The sequence below is a fragment of the Coregonus lavaretus genome (assembly GCF_964263955.1).
Source record: "Coregonus lavaretus genome assembly, chromosome: 31".
NCBI classification, from domain to species: Eukaryota; Metazoa; Chordata; class Actinopteri; order Salmoniformes; family Salmonidae; genus Coregonus; species Coregonus lavaretus.
The window spans coordinates 2,268,579-2,293,911 of record NC_140018.1 but is presented as its reverse complement, the minus strand read 5'-3'; the positions used below and the strand labels follow the sequence as shown (position 1 = coordinate 2,293,911).

Sequence of the window (25,333 nt, the reverse complement as noted above, 5' to 3'; positions counted from 1 at the left end):
CAATCTGTATGTGTTTTATGTATTACTGAACAAAAATATAACGCAACATGTAAAGCGTTAGTCCCATGTTTCATGAGCTGAAGTAAAAGATCCCAGAAATGTTCCATATGCACAAAAAGCTTATTTCTCTCTCAAGTTTTGTGCACAAATTTTACATCCCTATTAGTGAGCGTTTCTCCTTTGCCAAGATAATCCATCCACTTGACAGGTGTGGCCAGACAGCTGATGAAACTGAGGAGTATTTCTGTCTGTAATAAATCCCTTTTGTGGGGAAAAAAAAAAGAATGCTGAGTGGGTGGGCCTGACTCTCAAGTGGATGGGACAATGCCCACCCATGGCTGCGCCCCTACCCAGTAATGTGAAATCCATAGATTTTAGGGCCTAAGGAATTTATTTCAATTGACTAATTTCCTTATATGATCTGTAACTCAGTAAAATTGTTAAAATTGTTGCAAGTTGCGTTTATATTTTTGTTCAATATAGTTGGAGGGACATTAGTTGTTGAATGGTACTGCTGTGTATGGATGGGTTCTGTTTTGTATGCAGATTTAGGTATTTATGTAATGTATTAGGGTGTTTAAAACATTGCACATTGGGCTTGTTTTTAATTATTTATATGTTTCAAATGTTTGATATGTGCATTTAATCTGATCTGACTGTATGAATGTTGATTTATTTCTACATGGAAACAACACATGCATGCTTTAAAGAACTTGATGGGATGAAGACTAATCTCCTTTTTAATATCAATATGGTGTTACAATAAACTGTATACTGTACATCTTTACCAAGTTGTGGACACATAATTATTTTTGAAACTTGATTTTATTACATCTGTAACTACACTTCTATATGTCTAGGAACCTATAATGCTCAGGACTCTTTCCAACTCGATGGCTCCATTTGTCGATAGGACTTGTAGTTTGTATGTTCAAAGTTCCTCGTTATAGAGGTGACAAATTAAACTACAACTCCCATGTAACTATCATCAAGGTGTTTCTATCAATATGGCTGTTGTCAGTCAGACAAAGGCAAACAGTCCGCTTGTGATTGAAATCTAGTAAAAGGGCCGGGCACTCTTGCTACAATCTGGTGGTTGATCGATGTGTTGCGCCTGTTAATAAGTGGCATTTCCCCGCCACACACTGTTTTGTGGTGGTGCGATATTAATGGTCAAGTGTCCAGAGCCACATCGAGATAGCTAGCTACGTAAGGTAAGATCTGATGTATTTAGCAAGCTAACGTTAGCTGCTAGCCCTACAATCAGTTAGCCTATACATTATTTTCAATGGTGGATTAGCAGTTAGTTGGCTATCTTACAATCTGGTAAAAAATAACCACCCCATAAAATTAAACTGAAACTGTTGTCTGATTAACGAGCTAGCGAAGTGCATGGCTAAAAGTCAGATGCATTAGTATTTTGAGTTAGCGAGCCAATAACCTAGCAAGCCGTAGCTAGCTAATGTCGTTATGCCAGTCTATTTTTACTCGATAGGGCGGTCTAGAAAGGCCAACGACTATCTAGCACTAGCTCTGTTTTCAGCTACGGTAACAGTAACAGTTTTTGTACCAACGGCCTTTGTTTACCAGCAAGGTAGCTAACGGTAATGCATTGTAGAATGGCTAATGTAAACGAATTCCTGTGCTATCTGTGTGAATTATTTTGTGTTTGAATCTGGGCGTTTCGCAGATGTGCAGTTATGTGCAACTCTACGGAAATATGCAGCTAATTTACGCACCAATTTACCTATATAACCAAAGGAAGATATAGTTGTAAAAAAACGTATTTGTGGATGGGTATGGGTGGTGCCATGAGAAATTTTTACAGACCTAAAGAGCCTTACAAACATGCAGCACCACAGTTGAGATACTAGACCGCATAAAGAAGGGCAGATCACAAGGAACCAAGGAACGTGTGTAGTGACCAGTGTGTTTGCTAGCTAGGCCCATGCCATCTGTCAGAGGAGACACAACTGAAGGATTGTGTCAACCAATGATGGGTTTATATTTATACACATCATTTGTCAGAACTGAGGAGAAATTAGTTTTATAACAGTCTCTCTCACACACACACACACACACACACACACACACACACCATGTCTTGTGGTTTAACTAGAAGTTAACCTTTTGTTGGCTTTGTGCTCCTTCTGGTTAACCCAGCTTTGCTAGCTAACCTACGGCCTAGTTAACAGTTAACTGTGTAAATAGCTCCTGCTCAGGTGGGTAGGTAATGAATACAATAGCAGTGATTGAGCCTCCGCTGCTCTAGGCTAACTGTCAACTAAGAGAAAGGGAATAATCCCTGTAACAAATTGTTCAAAGACAACACCTTTTCAGAATTGTCTCTATTCTATCACTATTGTTGATGGGCAATAGATTAGAAAAGTTAGTCAGGCTACATGATTTAAATTGTTTAGGACTGTAGCTAGCAGCAGACAGGGTTAAAGGTGTGATGGTTTACTAAACCTGGCATAGCCCAAATAGTGGCAGACTATGAAAATGGCAGTTTACTTGTCAGGTTTGAGAAGCTAGAAATGGGCTATAGCCTATTCTTCTGTATTTTAGTCTATGCCACTCCGACGTTGCTCGTCCTAATACTTATATATGTCTTAATTACATTATTTTACTTTTTAGATTGTGTGAATTGTTAGATACTACTGCACTGTTGGAGCTAGAGAAACAAGCATTTCGCTACACCCGCAATAACATCTGATAAATGTGTATGTGACCAATCAAATTTGATTTGTAGTATGGTTGTTCTAGAACTGAATGTAAATCCAATGTAAAGTGCGAGCATGGATCTAGTGGTCAATAGTCATACATTACCAGCCAATGTCTCGTAAGATGGAAAATGTGCCGCAACCTGGTTATGATTCTATTGATTTCTATAACACAGTGAAATGCTTATGGAAAACCATACAGAAAAATGTTTAGCCTATGGAAAACCATGCAGCGGGGGACGTGCATTTATTATTGGTTACAATGCAGTAGAATGACTATAAGCTAGCATCCGCTGCTGCTTTCAAGGTGACTTTACATGTTTTGCCTGCTGGTCCCAAAAGAAGCACCCTCCTTTATTTTCTCCCACACCTCCACTCCCCCTCTCCTCTTACTTTTCCTTCTCCCTCCTCTTTCTCTCTCATGATCTTCTTCCTCCCAACCCTCCCCTATCCCTTTTCCTCTCCCTCTCCCTCTCCCCCTCCTCCATCCCTTCCTCCCCCTTCCTCTCTCCTCCAGGATGTCTCATTACACAGATGAGCCTCGCTTCACCATCGAGCAGATCGACCTGCTCCAGAGGCTGCGACGTACGGGCATGACCAAGCAGGAGATCCTCCACGCCCTGGACACCCTAGACCGACTTGACCGCGAGCACGGGGACAAGTTTGGCCGTCGCACCTCCTACGTGGGAGGAGCAAGCAGCTCTGTGTCCGACCCCAATAGCACCACCACAAACAACACCCCCAACAACACTGCCTCTGTTTCTGCCGCCACCACCTCCTCTACAACATCCTCTTCCTGTAGTAGTAATAATACTAATGCCACCAGTGGTATTGGGAGCAGTAGTGTTACCAACACCGCCCTGGCCTCTTCCTCCACCAACTCTACCGCCACACAGACACAGTACCTCCCTCCACGCGGGGGGCTCTCCCCCTCGCCTAGCAACAGCTACGACACCTCCCCACCGCCCGGCCCGCCCCCGCCCTCTGCCGTCCTCTCCTCCCCGGTGTCGCTGGTCGCCATGGTGCAGAACGGAGGGCGGGACAGCCTGGCGGCGACGCCCAATGGGAAGCTCTCGCCGCCGCGTTACCCAATGAACAGCGCGGCGGCCGCCAGGGCGTTCGGGTTCGAGGCCACGGAGGAGGAGCTGGACATCGATGACAAGGTGGAGGAGCTCATGAGGTCAGTGATGATGTCAGGGGTCAGGGTGGGGTCAATAGAACTATATTTCTGTGCCTGTAATCCAGAACCTGTTTTGTGCCAGTTCTTGTACTCTTTGGCATGACAATGAGTGGGATGATGGCTAAACAGACTGGTACCCAGTCTAAGAGAGAGAGTCCACTACCATCAGGACTAAATCAGTTTATACACCAGTCCACTACCATCAGGACTAAATCAGTTTATACACCAGTCCACCACCATCAGGACTAAATCAGTTTATACACCAGTCCACCACCATCAGGACTAAATCAGTTTATACACCAGTCCACCACCATCAGGACTAAATCAGTTTATACACCAGTCCACCACCATCAGGACTAAATCAGTTTATACACCAGTCCACTACCATCAGGACTAAATCAGTTTATACACCAGTCCACTACCATCAGGACTAAATCAGTTTATACACCAGTCCACTACCATCAGGACTAAATCAGTTTATACACCAGTCCACTACCATCAGGACTAAATCAGTTTATACACCAGTCCACCACCATCAGGACTAAATCAGTTTATACACCAGTCCACCACCATCAGGACTAAATCAGTTTATACACCAGTCCACTACCATCAGGACTAAATCAGTTTATACACCAGTCCACCACCATCAGGACTAAATCAGTTTATACACCAGTCCACTACCATCAGGACTAAATCAGTTTATACACCAGTCCACTACCATCAGGACTAAATCAGTTTATACACCAGTCCACTACCATCAGGACTACATCAGTTTATACACCAGTTCACCACCATCAGGACTAAATCAGTTTATACACCAGTCCACCACCATCAGGACTAAATCAGTTTATACACCAGTCCACCACCATCAGGACTAAATCAGATTATACACCAGTCCACCACCATCAGGACTAAATCAGTTTATACACCAGTCCACCACCATCAGGACTAAATCAGTTTATACACCAGTCCACCACCATCATGACTAAATCAGTTTATACACCAGTCCACCACCATCAGGACTAAATCAGTTTATACACCAGTCCACCACCATCAGGACTAAATCAGTTTATACACCAGTCCACCACCATCAGGACTAAATCAGTTTATACACCAGTCCACCACCATCAGGACTAAATCAGTTTATACACCAGTCCACCACCATCAGGACTAAATCAGTTTATACACCAGTCCACCACCATCAGGACTAAATCAGTTTATACACCAGTCCACTACCACCAGGACTAAATCAGTTTATACACCAGTCCACCACCATCAGGACTAAATCAGTCACAGATGCGCTTTGTCTTTCACACACTTAAAAAGCATGAAAACATTTAGGCTACCACTTTTACTATTTACGAACTATTATTAAAGCTGTGTTTCTGATCTGATGCTTCTTGAGCAATGCAATAAGGACGAGTGGTCTTGTTTATGGCCGTTGGTAGAGCAACGCCAGGGTCGTGGGTTCAGTTACCGCGAGGGCCACCCATACCGAAATGTATGCAAACAGTCATCCTGCTGATGTTATGCATCTGTTATGTTAACAGGAGAACAGGATGAATGCATAGCTGTGATGTACAGTAACTATAATGTTAAAAGCCCTGCTACCATGTCTGCCCCCTCTTAGAACGTGCATTATGTTACATCATGTCCTGTAAGGGTAGCAGCGTTCAGAAACATTCTCCCCTTCGCTCTGCAGCCCTGGGATCAGATCAGTCTCATGTTGCAGAGTGCTGCTGCGGGGTTGTATGGTGCTGCGTTCAACACCCCCCACTTTATCCTCTATACTCAAGATATTATCTTAAAGGAGAAATCTACGATTGGTACATCCATTTTTGTACTTTTAAACTGCAGATCGCCCCTTTAGGTGCCTGTTTCTTTCTGTTCTCTCGGCTCTGCTGGGTTTAGCAGTTAGCCCTCACCCTCCTCCACCTCCTCCCCCACCCACCCTCACCCTCCTCCACCCTCCTCCTCCCTCACCCTCCTCCACCCTCCTCCTCCCTCACCCTCTTCCACCCTCACCCTCTTCCACCCTCACCCTCTTCCACCCTCACCCTTCTCCTCCCTCACCCTTCTCCTCCCTCACCCTCACCCTCCTCACCCTCACCCTCACCCTCCTCCTCCCTCACCCTCCTCCTCCCTCCTCCTCCTCCACCTCCTCCACCCTCACCCTCCTCCTCCCTCACCCTCCTCCACCTCCTCCACCCACCCACCCACCTCCTCCTTCCCCCTCCTATCGTCCTTGCTCCACCTTGCTCCTCTTCACCCTCCACCCACCTCCTCCCTCCTCCTCCCTCCACCTCCTCCCACCTCCCTCCCACCTCCTGATTTAAGGCCTGTCCCAAATGTCATCCTAATCCTTATATAGTGCACTACTTTTGAACAAGGCACATAATGATCTGGTCGAAAGTAGTGCACTATATAGGGAATAGGGTGCCATTTGGGATGTAGCCTTGTGGTGTCGATAAGCAGCAGCCTTTCTTTGTGGGTCTAGCTAATTTTAGCTGCGCCTCAGTGAGGGAGAAGTGAGGATATTGATCTGGATGGAGGAAGAGGCGTGACTCATTCGATCTGTGAAATCTGAAGAGAGTGTGGAACAGCGAGTACTTGCAGGCAGCTATGGATGTACACCCCGTCTTACACCTCGTCAGATCAGGTCTCAAAGGCACCTACTTTCAGCCCACTAAAACCAATTGAAGGGAAATTGCAATAGGCAAGGGGTGTCCACCCACTCTGTCTGTATGTAGGGTGTCCACCCACTCTGTCTATATGTAGGGTGTCCACCCACTCTGTCTATATGTAGGGTGTCCACCCACTCTGCCTATATGTAGGGTGTCCACCCACTCTGTCTGTATGTGTAGGGTGTCCACCCACTCTGTCTGTATGTGTAGGGTGTCCACCCACTCTGTCTGTGTGTAGGGTGTCCATCCACTCTGTCTGTGTGTAGGGTGTCCATCCACTCTGTCTGTATGTAGGGTGTCCACCCACTCTGTCTGTATGTAGGGTGTCCACCCACTCTGTCTGTATGTAGGGTGTCCACCCAGTCTGTCTATATGTAGGGTGTCCACCCACTCTGTCTATATGTAGGGTGTCCACCCACTCTGTCTGTATGTAGGGTGTCCACCCACTCTGTATGTAGGGTGTCCACCCACTCTGTCTGTATGTAGGGTGTCCACCCACTCTGTCTGTATGTAGGGTGTCCACCCACTCTGCCTGTATGTAGGGTGTCCACCCACTCTGTCTGTATGTAGGGTGTCCACCCACTCTGTCTGTATGTAGGGTGTCCACCCACTCTGTCTGTATGTAGGGTGTCCACCCACTCTGTCTGTATGTAGGGTGTCCACCCACTCTGTCTGTATGTAGGGTGTCCAACCCACTCTGTCTTTATGTAGGGTGTCCACCCACTCTGTCTGCATGTTTAGGGTGTCCACCCACTCTGTCTGTATGTGTAGGGTGTCCACCCACTCTGTCTGTATGTGTAGGGTGTCCACCCACTCTGTCTGTATGTAGGGTGTCCACCCACCCACTCTGTCTGTATGTGTAGGGTGTCCACCCACTCTGTCTGTATGTAGGGTGTCCACCCACTCTGTCTGTATGTAGGGTGTCCACCCACTCTGCCTGTATGTGTAGGGTGTCCACCCACTCTGTCTGTATGTAGGGTGTCCACCCACTCTGTCTGTATGTGTAGGGTGTCCACCCACTCTGTCTGTATGTAGGGTGTCCACCCACTCTGTCTGTATGTGTAGGGTGTCCACCCACTCTGTCTATATGTAGGGTGTCCACCCACTCTGTCTGTATGTAGGGTGTCCACCCACTCTGTCTGTATGTAGGGTGTCCACCCACTCTGTCTGTATGTAGGGTGTCCACCCACTCTGTCTGTATGTAGGGTGTCCACCCACTCTGTCTATATGTAGGGTGTCCACCCACTCTGTCTGTATGTGTAGGGTGTCCACCCACTCTGTCTGTATGTGTAGGGTGTCCACCCAGTCTGTCTGTATGTAGGGTGTCCACCCACTCTGTCTGTATGTAGGGTGTCCACCCACTCTGCCTGTATGTGTAGGGTGTCCACCCAGTCTGTCTGTATGTAGGGTGTCCACCCACTCTGTCTGTATGTGTAGGGTGTCCACCCACTCTGTCTGTATGTAGGGTGTCCACCCACTCTGTCTGTATGTGTAGGGTGTCCACCCACTCTGTCTATATGTAGGGTGTCCACCCACTCTGTCTGTATGTAGGGTGTCCACCCACTCTGTCTGTATGTAGGGTGTCCACCCACTCTGTCTGTATGTAGGGTGTCCACCCACTCTGTCTGTATGTAGGGTGTCCACCCACTCTGTCTGTATGTAGGGTGTCCACCCACTCTGTCTGTATGTAGGGTGTCCACCCACTCTGTCTATATGTAGGGTGTCCACCCACTCTGTCTGTATGTGTAGGGTGTCCACCCACTCTGTCTGTATGTAGGGTGTCCACCCACTCTGTCTGTATGTAGGGTGTCCACCCACTCTGCCTGTATGTGTAGGGTGTCCACCCACTCTGTCTGTATGTAGGGTGTCCACCCACTCTGTCTGTATGTAGGGTGTCCACCCACTCTGCCTGTATGTGTAGGGTGTCCACCCACTCTGTCTGTATGTGTAGGGTGTCCACCCACTCTGTCTGTATGTGTAGGGTGTCCACCCACTCTGTCTGTATGTGTAGGGTGTCCACCCACTCTGTCTGTATGTGTAGGGTGTCCACCCACTCTGTCTGTATGTGTAGGGTGTCCACCCACTCTGTCTATATGTAGGGTGTCCACCCACTCTGTCTGTATGTGTAGGGTGTCCACCCACTCTGTCTGTATGTGTAGGGTGTCCACCCACTCTGTCTGTATGTAGGGTGTCCACCCACTCTGTCTGTATGTAGGGTGTCCACCCACTCTGTCTGTATGTAGGGTGTCCACCCACTCTGTCTGTATGTAGGGTGTCCACCCACTCTGTCTATATGTAGGGTGTCCACCCACTCTGTCTGTATGTAGGGTGTCCACCCACTCTGTCTGTATGTAGGGTGTCCACCCACTCTGTCTGTATGTAGGGTGTCCACCCACTCTGTCTGTATGTAGGGTGTCCACCCACTCTGTCTGTATGTAGGGTGTCCACCCACTCTGTCTGTATGTAGGGTGTCCACCCACTCTGCCTGTATGTGTAGGGTGTCCACCCACTCTGTCTGTATGTAGGGTGTCCACCCACTCTGTCTGTATGTAGGGTGTCCACCCACTCTGCCTGTATGTGTAGGGTGTCCACCCACTCTGTCTGTATGTGTAGGGTGTCCACCCACTCTGTCTGTATGTGTAGGGTGTCCACCCACTCTGTCTGTATGTGTAGGGTGTCCACCCACTCTGTCTGTATGTGTAGGGTGTCCACCCACTCTGTCTGTATGTAGGGTGTCCACCCACTCTGTCTGTATGTAGGGTGTCCACCCACTCTGTCTGTATGTAGGGTGTCCACCCACTCTGTCTATATGTAGGGTGTCCACCCACTCTGTCTGTATGTGTAGGGTGTCCACCCACTCTGTCTGTATGTGTAGGGTGTCCACCCAGTCTGTCTGTATGTAGGGTGTCCACCCACTCTGTCTGTATGTAGGGTGTCCACCCACTCTGCCTGTATGTGTAGGGTGTCCACCCAGTCTGTCTGTATGTAGGGTGTCCACCCACTCTGTCTGTATGTGTAGGGTGTCCACCCACTCTGTCTGTATGTAGGGTGTCCACCCACTCTGTCTGTATGTGTAGGGTGTCCACCCACTCTGTCTATATGTAGGGTGTCCACCCACTCTGTCTGTATGTAGGGTGTCCACCCACTCTGTCTGTATGTAGGGTGTCCACCCACTCTGTCTGTATGTAGGGTGTCCACCCACTCTGTCTGTATGTAGGGTGTCCACCCACTCTGTCTGTATGTAGGGTGTCCACCCACTCTGTCTGTATGTAGGGTGTCCACCCACTCTGTCTATATGTAGGGTGTCCACCCACTCTGTCTGTATGTGTAGGGTGTCCACCCACTCTGTCTGTATGTAGGGTGTCCACCCACTCTGTCTGTATGTAGGGTGTCCACCCACTCTGCCTGTATGTGTAGGGTGTCCACCCACTCTGTCTGTATGTAGGGTGTCCACCCACTCTGTCTGTATGTAGGGTGTCCACCCACTCTGCCTGTATGTGTAGGGTGTCCACCCACTCTGTCTGTATGTGTAGGGTGTCCACCCACTCTGTCTGTATGTGTAGGGTGTCCACCCACTCTGTCTGTATGTGTAGGGTGTCCACCCACTCTGTCTGTATGTGTAGGGTGTCCACCCACTCTGTCTGTATGTGTAGGGTGTCCACCCACTCTGTCTATATGTAGGGTGTCCACCCACTCTGTCTGTATGTGTAGGGTGTCCACCCACTCTGTCTGTATGTGTAGGGTGTCCACCCACTCTGTCTGTATGTAGGGTGTCCACCCACTCTGTCTGTATGTAGGGTGTCCACCCACTCTGTCTGTATGTGTAGGGTGTCCACCCACTCTGTCTGTATGTAGGGTGTCCACCCACTCTGTCTGTATGTAGGGTGTCCACCCACTCTGTCTGTATGTAGGGTGTCCACCCACTCTGTCTGTATGTAGGGTGTCCACCCACTCTGTCTATATGTAGGGTGTCCACCCACTCTGTCTGTATGTAGGGTGTCCACCCACTCTGTCTGTATGTAGGGTGTCCACCCACTCTGTCTGTATGTAGGGTGTCCACCCACTCTGTCTGTATGTAGGGTGTCCACCCACTCTGTCTGTATGTAGGGTGTCCACCCACTCTGTCTGTATGTAGGGTGTCCACCCACTCTGTCTGTATGTAGGGTGTCCACCCACTCTGTCTGTATGTAGGGTGTCCACCCACTCTGCCTGTATGTGTAGGGTGTCCACCCACTCTGTCTGTATGTAGGGTGTCCACCCACTCTGTCTGTATGTAGGGTGTCCACCCACTCTGCCTGTATGTGTAGGGTGTCCACCCACTCTGTCTGTATGTGTAGGGTGTCCACCCACTCTGTCTGTATGTGTAGGGTGTCCACCCACTCTGTCTGTATGTGTAGGGTGTCCACCCACTCTGTCTGTATGTGTAGGGTGTCCACCCACTCTGTCTATATGTAGGGTGTCCACCCACTCTGTCTGTATGTGTAGGGTGTCCACCCACTCTGTCTGTATGTGTAGGGTGTCCACCCACTCTGTCTGTATGTAGGGTGTCCACCCACTCTGTCTGTATGTAGGGTGTCCACCCACTCTGTCTGTATGTAGGGTGTCCACCCACTCTGTCTGTATGTAGGGTGTCCACCCACTCTGTCTATATGTAGGGTGTCCACCCACTCTGTCTGTATGTAGGGTGTCCACCCACTCTGTCTGTATGTAGGGTGTCCACCCACTCTGCCTGTATGTGTAGGGTGTCCACCCACTCTGTCTGTATGTGTAGGGTGTCCACCCACTCTGTCTGTATGTGTAGGGTGTCCACCCACTCTGTCTGTATGTGTAGGGTGTCCACCCACTCTGTCTGTATGTGTAGGGTGTCCACCCACTCTGTCTGTATGTGTAGGGTGTCCACCCACTCTGTCTATATGTAGGGTGTCCACCCACTCTGTCTGTATGTGTAGGGTGTCCACCCACTCTGTCTGTATGTGTAGGGTGTCCACCCACTCTGTCTGTATGTAGGGTGTCCACCCACTCTGTCTGTATGTAGGGTGTCCACCCACTCTGTCTGTATGTAGGGTGTCCACCCACTCTGTCTGTATGTAGGGTGTCCACCCACTCTGTCTATATGTAGGGTGTCCACCCACTCTGTCTGTATGTAGGGTGTCCACCCACTCTGTCTGTATGTAGGGTGTCCACCCACTCTGTCTGTATGTAGGGTGTCCACCCACTCTGTCTGTATGTAGGGTGTCCACCCACTCTGTCTGTATGTAGGGTGTCCACCCACTCTGTCTGTATGTAGGGTGTCCACCCACTCTGCCTGTATGTGTAGGGTGTCCACCCACTCTGTCTGTATGTAGGGTGTCCACCCACTCTGTCTGTATGTAGGGTGTCCACCCACTCTGCCTGTATGTGTAGGGTGTCCACCCACTCTGTCTGTCTGTATGTGTAGGGTGTCCACCCACTCTGTCTGTATGTGTAGGGTGTCCACCCACTCTGTCTGTATGTGTAGGGTGTCCACCCACTCTGTCTATATGTAGGGTGTCCACCCACTCTGTCTGTATGTGTAGGGTGTCCACCCACTCTGTCTGTATGTGTAGGGTGTCCACCCACTCTGTCTGTATGTAGGGTGTCCACCCACTCTGTCTGTATGTAGGGTGTCCACCCACTCTGTCTGTATGTAGGGTGTCCACCCACTCTGTCTGTATGTAGGGTGTCCACCCACTCTGTCTGTATGTAGGGTGTCCACCCACTCTGTCTGTATGTAGGGTGTCCACCCACTCTGTCTGTATGTAGGGTGTCCACCCACTCTGTCTGTATGTAGGGTGTCCACCCACTCTGTCTGTATGTAGGGTGTCCACCCACTCTGCCTATATGTAGGGTGTCCACCCACTCTGTCTGTATGTAGGGTGTCCACCCACTCTGTCTGTATGTAGGGTGTCCACCCACTCTGTCTGTATGTAGGGTGTCCACCCACTCTGTCTGTATGTAGGGTGTCCACCCACTCTGTCTGTATGTAGGGTGTCCACCCACTCTGTCTGTATGTAGGGTGTCCACCCACTCTGCCTGTATGTGTAGGGTGTCCACCCACTCTGTCTGTATGTAGGGTGTCCACCCACTCTGTCTGTATGTAGGGTGTCCACCCACTCTGCCTGTATGTGTAGGGTGTCCACCCACTCTGTCTGTATGTGTAGGGTGTCCACCCACTCTGTCTGTATGTGTAGGGTGTCCACCCACTCTGTCTGTATGTGTAGGGTGTCCACCCACTCTGTCTGTATGTGTAGGGTGTCCACCCACTCTGTCTGTATGTGTAGGGTGTCCACCCACTCTGTCTATATGTAGGGTGTCCACCCACTCTGTCTGTATGTGTAGGGTGTCCACCCACTCTGTCTGTATGTGTAGGGTGTCCACCCACTCTGTCTGTATGTAGGGTGTCCACCCACTCTGTCTGTATGTAGGGTGTCCACCCACTCTGTCTGTATGTAGGGTGTCCACCCACTCTGTCTGTATGTAGGGTGTCCACCCACTCTGTCTATATGTAGGGTGTCCACCCACTCTGTCTGTATGTAGGGTGTCCACCCACTCTGTCTGTATGTAGGGTGTCCACCCACTCTGTCTGTATGTAGGGTGTCCACCCACTCTGTCTGTATGTAGGGTGTCCACCCACTCTGTCTGTATGTAGGGTGTCCACCCACTCTGTCTGTATGTAGGGTGTCCACCCACTCTGTCTGTATGTAGGGTGTCCACCCACTCTGTCTGTATGTAGGGTGTCCACCCACTCTGCCTGTATGTGTAGGGTGTCCACCCACTCTGTCTGTATGTAGGGTGTCCACCCACTCTGCCTGTATGTGTAGGGTGTCCACCCACTCTGTCTGTATGTGTAGGGTGTCCACCCACTCTGTCTGTATGTGTAGGGTGTCCACCCACTCTGTATGTAGGGTGTCCACCCACTCTGTCTGTATGTGTAGGGTGTCCACCCACTCTGTCTGTATGTGTAGGGTTTCCACCCACTCTGTCTGTATGTGTAGGGTGTCCACCCACTCTGTCTATATGTAGGGTGTCCACCCACTCTGTCTGTATGTGTAGGGTGTCCACCCACTCTGTCTGTATGTGTAGGGTGTCCACCCACTCTGTCTGTATGTGTAGGGTGTCCACCCACTCTGTCTATATGTAGGGTGTCCACCCACTCTGTCTGTATGTGTAGGGTGTCCACCCACTCTGTCTGTATGTAGGGTGTCCACCCACTCTGTCCAGAAAGCAAGCTTTGGAGATTAAATTGTACTTCCTTATGTTACAAAATACATTTTAACAAGACAAATATGATTCTTCATGTTCTGAATCGTTCAGTGGGGTCTTTCTCTAACATATCATTGACATTATATCCAAAAAGTTGGATTTTTTTTTACATAACGGTGCAGGTTTCTCATAACTTTTGAGGATTTTACATTTCGTGGTCGTCGTCTTCAAAGTTGTTTCCGCTTGTCGCAAAAAGATAAATTAGCGTGACACGAGCTGAATTAAATGTAAAAGGCTTTGGGAAAATAAAAATCTCAGTGCTCCGTTGACATTTCACAGATGCGTTTGTTTTTTTGCGAGAAATCTTCCTTAAAAATCACAGGAATTAATATGAAAAGCGTATACTCAAATATGAAAATACCACATGTCATTTCTCCAAATCAATATCTATCTTAAACCTCTATGTTGTTTTATGTCCTGTGGATTGGAGAAGACATGTGACGAGTTCAGCAGTGAGCCTGTCAGGTAGCCAGCGGCTTTCGTTCTCTCACAGCATCCAGCCTAGCTTGACACGTGCCGTTCTTCCTGACATTTCACCACTTTCTTCCTCTGGTCTCCATTGATTTAGTCACCCTAATTCTGGCCATTCTACAAGGATTAAAAACTCCAATCACTTTGAATGGATTATGATGGAGACTTGAGGTGTGGATCCATTTTTTGGTTTTCTTACAGGTTGGTCAAAAGATGCGTTTTTGATTGGACACCCTACTACATGATAGTGGAAACACACCGGTCCATATTTTACAAAGCAAACGTAACTATGTTTAGTTATGTACTGTCGTGTGTGTGTGTGTGTGTGTGTGTCTGTGTGTGTGTGTGTGTCTGTGTGTGTGTGTGTGTGTGTGTGTGTGTGTGTGCTCGCGTGCAGGAGGGACAGCAGTATCGTCAAGGAGGAGATCAAGTCCTTTCTGGGGAACAGGAGAATCTCTCAGGCTGTGGTGGCTCAGGTCACAGGTCAGTGAGGACACACACACACACACACACACACACACACACACACACACACACATTCTGTGGTGGCCCAGGTCAGTAAGACCTTGAAGCTTCCACTATAATTGACAACCCCACACTACAAGCTTCACACAGCAATCAACTTTCGAACAGACATAGGATTGAATTGAATAGCCTTTATTTCACCAGACATCTACTTAAGTATATAGGCAGTACAGTGATCGCTACATTAGTGATGTGTATATATATGAATAAATGAAATTTTGTCCTAATTACTTTACATACAATACCCCATAATGACAAAGCAAAAACAGGTTTTTAGACATTTTTGTAAATTTATAAAAAATCAAAATAAAAGAATACCTTATTTACATAAGTATTCAGACCCTTTGCTATGTGACTCGAAATTGAGCTCAGGTGCATCCTGTTTCCATTGATCATCCTTGAGATGTTTCTACAACTTGATTGGAGTCCACCTGTGGTAAATTAAATTGTTTGGACATTATTTGGAAAGGCACACACCTGCCTATATAAGGTCCCAGAGTTGACAGTGCATGTCAGAACAAAAACCAAGCCATCAGGTCGAAGGAATTGTCCGTAGAGCTCCGAGACAGGATTGTGCCGAGGCACAGATCTGGGGAAGGGTACTACAAAATGTCTGCAGCATTGAAGGTCTCCAAGAACAAAGTGGCCTCCGTTCTTAAATGGAGGAAGTTTGGAACCACCAAGACTCTTCCTAGAGCTGGCCGCCTGGCCAAACGGAGCAATCGGGGGAGAAGGGCCTTGGTCAGGGAGGTGACCAAGAACCCAATGGTCACTCTGACAGAGCTCTAGAGTTCCTCTGTGGAGATGGGAGAACCTTCCAGAAGGACAACCATCTCTGCAGCACTCCACCAATCAGGCCTTTATGGTAGAGTGGCCAGACGGAAGCCACTCCTCAGTAAAAGGCACATGACAGCCCGCTTGGAGTTTGCCAAAAGGCACCTAAAGGACTCTCAGACCATGAGAAACAAGATTCTCTGGTCTGATGATACCAAGATTGAACACTTTGGCCTGAATGCCAAGCGTCACGTCCCAACCTGGCACCATCCCAATGGTGAAGCATGGTGGTGCTGGTAGCAGCATCATGCTGTGGGGATGTTTTTCAGCGGCAGGGACTGGAAGACTAGTCAGGATTGAGGGAAAGATGAACAGAGCAAAGTACTGAGAGATCCTTGATGAAAACCTGCTCCAGAGTGCTCAGAACCTCAGACTGGGTTGACGGTTCACCTTCCAACAGGACAACGACCCTAAGCACACAGCCAAGACAACGTAGGAGTGGCTTCGGGACAAGTCTCTGAATGTCCTTGAGTGTCCCAGCCAGAGCCCGGACTTGAACCTGATCGAACATCTCTGGAGAGACCTGAAAATAGTTGTGCAGTGACGCTCCCCATCCAACCTGACAGAGCTTGAGAGGATCTGCAGAGAAGAATGGGAGAAACTCCCCAAATACAGGTGTGCCAAGCTTGTAGCGTCATACCCAAGAAGACCCAAGGCTGTAATCGCTGCTAAAGGTGCTTCAACAAAGTACTGAGTAAAGGGTCTGAATACTTATGTAAATGTGATATTTCAGGGGGGGGGGGGGGGGGTTCTAATACATTTGCAAAAAATTCTAAAAACCTGTTTTTGCTTTGTCAGTATGGAGTATTGTGTGTAGATTGATGAGAGGGAAAAAACAATTTAATCCATTTTAGAATAAGGTTATAACCTAACAAAATGTGGAAAAAGTCAAGGGGTCTGAATACTTTCCGGATACACTGTATATACACACACCACTAATGTAGCTATCACTGTACTGCCTATATATATATATATATATATATATATATATATATATATATATATATATATATATATATATATATATATACACACATTTAGAGCCAGTTTGCGCTGTTCTGTGAAGGGAGTAGTACACAGCGTTGTACGGGATCTTCAGTTTCTTGGCAATTTCTCGCATGGAATAGCCTTCATTTCTCAGAACAAGAATAGACTGACGAGTTTCAGAAGAAAGTTCTTTACTTCAGAAGAAAGTTATTTGTTTCTGGCCATTTTGAGCCTGTAATCGAACCCACAATTGCTGATGCTCCAGATACTCATCTAGTCTCAAGAAGGCCAGTTTTATTGCTTCTTTAATCAGCACAACAGTTTTCAGCTGTGCTAACATAATTGCAAAAGGGTTTTCTAATGATCAATTAGCCTTTTAAAATGATAAACTTGGATTAGCAAACACAACGTGCCATTGGAACACAGGACTGATGGTTGCTGATAATGGGCCTCTGTACGCCTATGTAGATATTCCATAAAAAATCAGCCATTTCCAGCTACAATAGCCATTTACAACATTAACAATGTCTACACTGTATTTCTGATCAATTTGATGTTATTTTAATGGACATAAAAATTGCTTTTCTTTTGAAAACAAGGACATTTCTAAGTGACCCCAAACGTTTGAACGGTAGTGTGTATACAGTGAGGGAAAAAAGTATTTGATCCCCTGCTGATTTTGTATGTTTGCCCACTGACAAAGAAATGATCAGTCTATAAATTTAAATGGTAGGTTTATTTGAACAGTGAGAGACAGAATAACAACAAAAAAATCCAGAAAAACACATGTCAAAAATGTTATAAATTGATTTGCATTTTAATGAGGGAAATAAGTATTTGACCCCTCTGCAAAACATGACTTAGTACTTGGTGGCAAAACCCTTGTTGGCAATCACAGAGGTCAGACGTTTCTTGTAGTTGGCCACCAGGTTTGCACACATCTCAGGAGGGATTTTGTCCCACTCCTCTTTGCAGATCTTCACCAAGTCATTAAGGTTTCGAGGCTGATGTTTGGCAACTCAAACCTTCAGCTCCCTCCACAGATTTTCTATGGGATTAAGGTCTGGAGACTGGCTAGGCCACTCCAGGACCTTAATGTGTTTCTTCTTGAGCCACTCCTTTGTTGCCTTAGCCGTGTGTTTTGGGTCATTGTCATGCTGGAATACCCATCCACGACCCATTTTCAATGCCCTGGCTGAGGGAAGGAGGTTCTCACCCAAGATTTGACGGTACATGGCCCGTCCATCGTCCCTTTGATGCGGTGAAGTTGTCCTGTCCCCTTACTAGAAAAACACCCCCAAAGCATAATGTTTCCACCTCCATGTTTGACGGTGGGGATGGTGTTCTTGGGGTCATAGGCAGCATTCCTCCTCCTCCAAACACGGCGAGTTGAGTTGATGCCAAAGAGCTCCATTTTGGTCTCATCTGACCACAACACTTTCACCCAGTTCTCCTCTGAATCATTTAGATGTTAATTGGCAAACTTCAGACGGGCATGTATATGTGCTTTCTTGAGCAGAGGGACCTTGCGGGCGCTGCAGGATTTCAGTCCTTCACGGCGTAGTGTGTTACCAATTGTTTTCTTGGTGACTATGGTCTCAGCTGCCTTGAGATCATTGACAAGATCCTCCTGTGTAGTTCTGGGCTGATTCCTCACCGTTCTCATGATCATTGCAACTCCACGAGGTGAGATCTTGCATGGAGCCCCAGGCCGAGGGAGATTGACAGTTCTTTTGTGTTTCTTCCATTTGCGAATAATCGCACCAACTGTTGTCACCTTCTCACCAAGCTGCTTGCCGATGGTCTTGTAGCCCATTCCAGCCTTGTGTAGGTCTACAATCTTGTCCCTGACATCCTTGGAGAGCTCTTTGGTCTTGGCCATGGTGGAGAGTTTGGAATCTGATTGATTGATTGCTTCTGTGGACAGGTGTCTTTTATACAGGTAACAAGCTGAGATTAGGAGCACTCCCTTTAAGAGTGTGCTCCTAATCTCAGCTCGTTACCTGTATAAAAGACACCTGGGAGCCAGAAATCTTTCTGATTCAGAGGGGGTCAAATACTTATTTCCCTCATTAAAATGCAAATCAATTTATAACATTTTTGACATTTTTGACATGTTATTCTGTCTCTCACTGTTCAAATAAACCTACCATTTAAAATTATAGACTGATCATGTCTTTGTCAGTGGGCAAACGTACAAAATCAGCAGGGGATCAAATCATTTTTTCCCTCACTGTATATAGGCAGTACAATGATAGCTACATTAGTGATGTGTTTGTAAGTACAGGCAGTACAGTGATAACACATAAAGCGAAGAGAATTGTAGCTAAGTCTCACTTGCAGCTGTACGTTTATTGCCTGGTAGGACTGTTTAAAAAAAAAACTGTGTGTGTGTGGGGGGGGTTCCAGGTATCAGTCAGAGCAGGATCTCTCATTGGTTGCTCCAGCACGGCTCTGATCTCAGCGAACAGAAGAAGAGAGCTTTCTACCGCTGGTACCAGCTAGAGAAGACCACTCCAGGTACTCCTGTGTGTGTTCGTCTGTCTCTCGCTCTCTCTGTGTGGTTAATCATGTAGGAAACATCCTTGTCTTCTGCTGAATTATATTATTCTATGGAACTCAGCATTAACTACACACACACACACACACACACACAGTCCTTCACAATTCCACCTCTAATTCTCCAGGTGCTATCAGAAAACGTTCTTAGTCACTGAGGAATGCCACTCCAATGCTGGGACCTATTCATTTGAGCAAAAGGTTTCAAAACGTTCAGCATCGGAAAACTAAAACAATTTCAGCCCGTTTGGTTCCATTTGGTGTCTAGTGAATACGAGACATGTTATAAAGGCTTAACCTAATGCTTTCTCTCTATTGGCTCCTCCAGGTGCCACTCTAAACATGTGCCCCGCCCCCATGGCTCTGGAGGAGATGGAGTGGAGACAGACCCCACCCCCTATAAGCACCGCCCCCGGGAACTTCCGGCTACGGCGTGGGAGTCGCTTCACCTGGAGGAAGGAATGTCTGGCTGTGATGGAGAGGTGAAGAGATGGGGGGAGAGAAGGAGAGATGAGGGGGGGAGAGAAGGAGAGATGAGGAGGAGGGGAGAGAGGAGGAGGAGGGGAGGGGAGAGAGGAGGAGGGGAGGGAAGGGGAGAGAGAAGGTGGGGAGGTGAGAGAGGATGAGGATGGGAGGGTGGGGAGGTGAGAGAGGATGGGAGGGGAGAGAGGAGGAAGGGAAAGAGAAGGAGGGAAGGGGAGAGGGAAGGAGAGGTGGGGGGAGAGAGGTGGGGGGAGAGAGGGAAGGAGAGGTGGGGAGAGAGAGAGAGAAGGAGAGGTGGGGAGATGCGAGGAGAGGGCCCTGGTCAACAGTAGTGCACTACATAGGGGAGAATCTCAACCTCGCGTCCTCTCTTCTCAAAACCCATTGGATGAGAGGGGCAGAGGTGAGGGACCTCTCCCCATCTCATCCAATGGGTTTTGAGAAAGAGAAAAGGAGAGAGGTGGGAAATAGGGTGCCATTTGGGACGCAGTCTAAATCTCTGTGTTTTGACATGACTGTCGCCTCGTCTCCTCATGACTGTCGCCTCATCTCCTCATGACTGTCGCCTCCTCTCCTCATGACTGTCGCCTCCTCTCCTCATGACTGTCGCCTCCTCTCCTCATGACTGTCGCCTCCTCTCCTCATGACTGTCGCCTCCTCTCCTCTCCTCAGCTACTTCAATGACAACCAGTACCCTGACGAAGCCAAGAGAGAGGAGATCGCCAACGCCTGCAACGCGGTAATCCAGAAACCAGGTATTTCCTTCTGTCCACCTTACCGTTGTGCTGGCCGTTCTTGTTCTAAGACGTGCACACCTTTTTCTTACCTGACCTGATTTTGCTGATAGCTGCTTTATTGAGGAAAGTACATACAGTGATTGTGATATGTGGTTGGTTGTCTGTCTTACCTAGCTACCTTAAGTTAAGGGCGGCAGGTAGCTTAGTGGTTAAGAGCGTTGTGCCAGTAACCGAAAGGTCGCTGGTTCTAATCCCCGAGCCGACTAGGTGAAAAATCTGTCTGTGCCCTTGAGCAAGGCACTTAACCCTAATTGCTCCTGTTAGTCGCTCTGGATAAGAGCGTCTGCTAAATGACTGAAGTGTAAATGTACAAATCAGCATACTTTGCCCTAAGGAATATAATTTATTGTATGCAATAATAATAATAATAATCTGTGGAATGATCTCGTAATAATCTCATGAATGTTGTTTTATTCCAGGGAAGAAGCTATCGGACCTGGAGAGAGTCACATCCCTCAAAGTCTACAACTGGTTTGCCAACCGACGCAAAGAGATCAAGAGACGGGCTAATATTGGTAACGTGGGCTTGGGGACACTTGGGCTAATATTGGTAACGTGGGCTTGGGGACGCTTGGGCTAATGTTGGTAACGTGGGCTTGGGGACACTTGGGCTAATATTGGTAACGTGGGCTTGGGGACGCTTGGGCTAATATTGGTAACGTGGGCTTGGGGACGCTGGGCTAATATTGGTAACGTGGGCTTGGGGACGCTTGGGCTAATATTGGTAACGTGGGCTTGGGGACAGGCTAATATTGGTAACGTGGGCTTGGGGACGCTTGGGCTAATATTGGTAACGTGGGCTTGGGGACAGGCTAATATTGGTAACGTGGGCTTGGGGACGCTGGGCTAATATTGGTAACGTGGGCTTGGGGACGCTGGGCTAATATTGGTAACGTGGGCTTGGGGACGCTTGGGCTAATGTTGGTAACGTGGGCTTGGGGACAGGCTAATATTGGTAACGTGGGCTTGGGGACGCTTGGGCTAATATTGGTAACGTGGGCTTGGGGACGCTTGGGCTAATATTGGTAACGTGGGCTTGGGGACACTTGGGCTAATATTGGTAACGTGGGCTTGGGGACGCTTGGGCTAATATTGGTAATGTGGGCTTGGGGACAGGCTAATATTGGTAACGTGGGCTTGGGGACGCTTGGGCTAATATTGGTAACGTGGGCTTGGGGACGCTGGGCTAATATTGGTAACGTGGGCTTGGGGACAGGCTAATATTGGTAATGTGGGCTTGGGGACACTTGGGCTAATATTGGTAATGTGGGCTTGGGGACACTTGGGCTAATATTGGTAATGTGGGCTTGGGGACACTTGGGCTAATATTGGTAACGTGGGCTTGGGGACAGGCTAATATTGGTAACGTGGGCTTGGGGACGCTTGGGCTAATATTGGTAACGTGGGCTTGGGGACGCTTGGGCTAATATTGGTAACGTGGGCTTGGGGACACTTGGGCTAATATTGGTAACGTGGGCTTGGGGACGCTTGGGCTAATATTGGTAACGTGGGCTTGGGGACGCTTGGGCTAATGTTGGTAACGTGGGCTTGGGGACGCTTGGGCTAATGTTGGTAACGTGGGCTTGGGGACGCTTGGGCTAATATTGGTAACGTGGGCTTGGGGACGCTTGGGCTAATATTGGTAACGTGGGCTTGGGGACGCTTGGGCTAATATTGGTAACGTGGGCTTGGGGACGCTTGGGCTAATATTGGTAACGTGGCTTGCGGACAGGCTAATATTGGTAACGTGGCTTGGGGTCGATAGGTATCTGTTGTAATAAAGACTCAAAGAACCAGGGCCCGGTTTTCCGATAGCGATGGAATTTAGGCTTAGGAGTGTTTTAAACAAAGCATCTTTCCTACCACGGCCTTAAGATGTAACATACGTTTCTCAAAACACCACGCAGACAGAATGTTTGCTAAGTGCGTTGTTGAGGCATATGTTGATACTGTAGGATTGAAAGAAAGGAAGAACTGCTCTCGGATCAGTGTTCTCCATTCAAATCTTATATTACCATTATATTTATTCCACGATACTGACAATGGATCAGGTCCTAGAAATATATCATCACCTACGGCTGCAAATATTAGGCGGCTTATTATAATGCTTACCCTATAATAATGCACTAAATCAAAGTTTGGCACATCATTGCGCACATGTTAGGCTACACATCATGAAATTATATTCTGTTTTCCCAAGAAGCCACAATCCTGGAGAGCCATGGGATAGACGTCCAGAGTCCTGGAGGCCACTCCAACAGCGACGACATCGATGGAGGGGACTACACAGAACAGGCCTGTGACCTGCCCTACTTCGACAAGAGACCCATGGCCAGACCCTTTGGCTTCTACAGGCTGGAGCCCACTTCACCCACACAGGTATGCAGCCAGGACCAGGGACAGGTATGGAGCCAGGACCAGGGACCACTGTCTCATCTGCCCAGACATGTAATTTATAAACGAAATGCAGCTAGTTTGCTGTCTTTCAAGCTTCAGTCTGAAGTGATTGTGTTAGCTGTGTAGTTGGCTAGCTAGCAAGGGGAAGAGCTTCCATAGCAACCATTTTGGATTGATAGTTCCAGAACTTTGGTTGCTATGGCAACCAGCACTTGGGTAGTTTTGCTTTACATGGCAGTCAATACGAATATAACTAACGACAAGAGAACGCCTAAAATTGCTCTTGACAACCAGTGTTCGTGAATGTAGCATTGTGTTTTGTTGAAAGATGTATGGTTTGGGAAAGAATCTTGTTTTTTAATGCTGGTAACCCGTTAAAAGCAATAATACATATGTATCATGGCTGTGGTGGTCTACGACTCTCTGCCACTCGGCTTCACCTCGTAGCCATGACCACATCACAGCCATGATATAAATGTCATAACACATGGCCTCATGTATTATTGGTAAATATACTCAACTACATCTCTGCCTGCTCCCCTCCCTAACCAGAGTCCCATGTTAGATGGGCAGCATCTTTCACCAGTCAATATGCTCCGATGACTAGTCACTACTGGGGCTATCTCCATTTTGAAGTAGTCATCTGGGTGGTACCACTGAGATATAATAAGAACTGGAGACTGCGTCCAAGATGGTCGACCGTTGTTTTCAAGGTGATCTACTCACGTTTGCATACGCCGATTCATGGATCGTCTATATCCAACATCACATGCACACTAGCACTCGGCGCGCACAGGGAATAGCGACAACGTCATAACGTCATCCAAAAACATGGCAGACGTCGGATTAATATAAAATGTTAAAACAGTATCTTCGGCTGAGCGTGATGGAAAAAAATAATTGGCCTCAGCGACAAGTTATTTTTTTTGTTGCACAAAGGTGATGACTAAAGTGTCTTATTAGGAATTTTCAAATCTTCTCTATGTGGCCGTGTACGGAAATTGTCTTTCTGGGCCGTGCGTCAGTTAAACTGCAGTACCAAAGAAAAACAGTAGGGGCAGTCAACCGTGCTTCTATACCAGAACCCTGGCCCCTTTGGGTGGGACTTGTTATGGGCTGAGAGGAAGAGGGGAAGCGAGAGGGTTTACTCTGCCCAAAATCTGTCCACAGAAATAAAGACCACGAAGTGAGGAATTGTTGTACTGAGGTCCATGAGTGTCGAATTTAATCCCAAAAAAATGTGTATTGCTAATTTTCTATGTGAGGCTTATTTGATCTAATAGAAGTTCCGAAATGGTTAGGTTGTTACCATAGCACTGATATGTAAGTGGCGTTTCGGCAGCTTTCAAAAATACTACTTTATATCGCCGTTGTGCCTGTTGTTCACAGCCATCTCATTGGCTAGAATGGTCCCACCTGATTTCTCCATTAGAGCAGTCACTCAAATGTCTTTTATAATTTATCATCTTTGCTATGGGTTAAGGAAGGGTCACAGGATTCCATCCAGGTCATCAGGATGGGTCAGCCAATGAATTATACTCCTGAGTAAAGATTCCATAACTGCAGGTGGCAGTAAATCACCAACTTTGGCTTTATACCTGTTAAGACAATCCACTGAAGCACAGTAGGTGGTGGTGTGCACCATTTTAATGCCAATGCACTAACAGAACTAGAACAAGAAATTGACTACTTTAAAATGCAGAAGTTAGCCATTACAAGTGTAAAAGGTGTGACATCTTTCCATGTCGATGATCTCTCCTCCTCCTAGGATGATGGTCCAGGCCACGGGGACCACCAGGACCCCATCTCTCTGGCCGTGGAGATGGCTGCAGTCAACCACACCATCCTGGCTCTGTCCCGGACCGGAGGGGTGCCCAGCGACATTAAGACAGAGGCCCTGGACGATGACTGAGGAGGGGAGGGGGAAGAGGGGAGGGGGTTACTGAACGAGGACTGAACAGGGGGAGGGGAGGGGGAAGAGGGGAGGGGGTTACTGGACGATGACTGAACAGGGGGAGGGGGAAGAGGGGAGGGGGGTTACTGGACGATGACTGAACAGGGGGAGGGGGAAGAGGAGAGGGGGTTACTGGACGAGGACAACATGGGGAAGAGGGGAGGGGGTTACTGGACGATGACTGAACAGGGGGAGGGGATGAAGAGAGGGGGTTACTGGACGAGGACAACATGGGGAAGAGGGGAGGGGGGTTACTGGACGATGACTGAACAGGGGGAGGGGGAAGAGGAGAGGGGGTTACTGGACGAGGACAACATGGGGAAGAGGGGAGGGGGTTACTGGACGATGACTGAACAGGGGGAGGGGGAAGAGGGGAGGGGGGTTACTGGACGATGACTGAACAGGGGGAGGGGGAAGAGGAGAGGGGGTTACTGGACGAGGACAACATGGGGAAGAGG

The 25,333-nt window shown here is 48.0% G+C and overlaps 1 protein-coding gene across 2 annotated transcripts; it reads left to right on the top strand.

Annotated features, from left to right (window-relative positions):
* Positions 1–1,056: 1,056 nt before the first annotated feature.
* Positions 1,057–24,833, top strand: LOC311107017 (homeobox-containing protein 1-like; the record flags this gene model as incomplete). Of its 2 annotated transcripts, none has more annotated exons than XM_084149470.1 (9): positions 1,057–1,214; positions 3,241–3,903; positions 14,737–14,822; positions 19,095–19,205; positions 19,573–19,726; positions 20,400–20,482; positions 20,944–21,039; positions 22,728–22,903; positions 24,690–24,833. In XM_084149470.1, exons 2-9 carry the CDS (start codon positions 3,242–3,244, stop codon positions 24,831–24,833), a joined length of 1,512 nt encoding a protein of 503 aa, XP_084005596.1. In that variant the 5' UTR covers positions 1,057–1,214; position 3,241. The 2 variants fall into 2 exon arrangements, with proteins under 2 accessions (XP_084005596.1, XP_084005595.1); XM_084149469.1 differs by having other exon boundaries at positions 22,725–22,903.
* Positions 24,834–25,333: the final 500 nt, after the last annotated feature.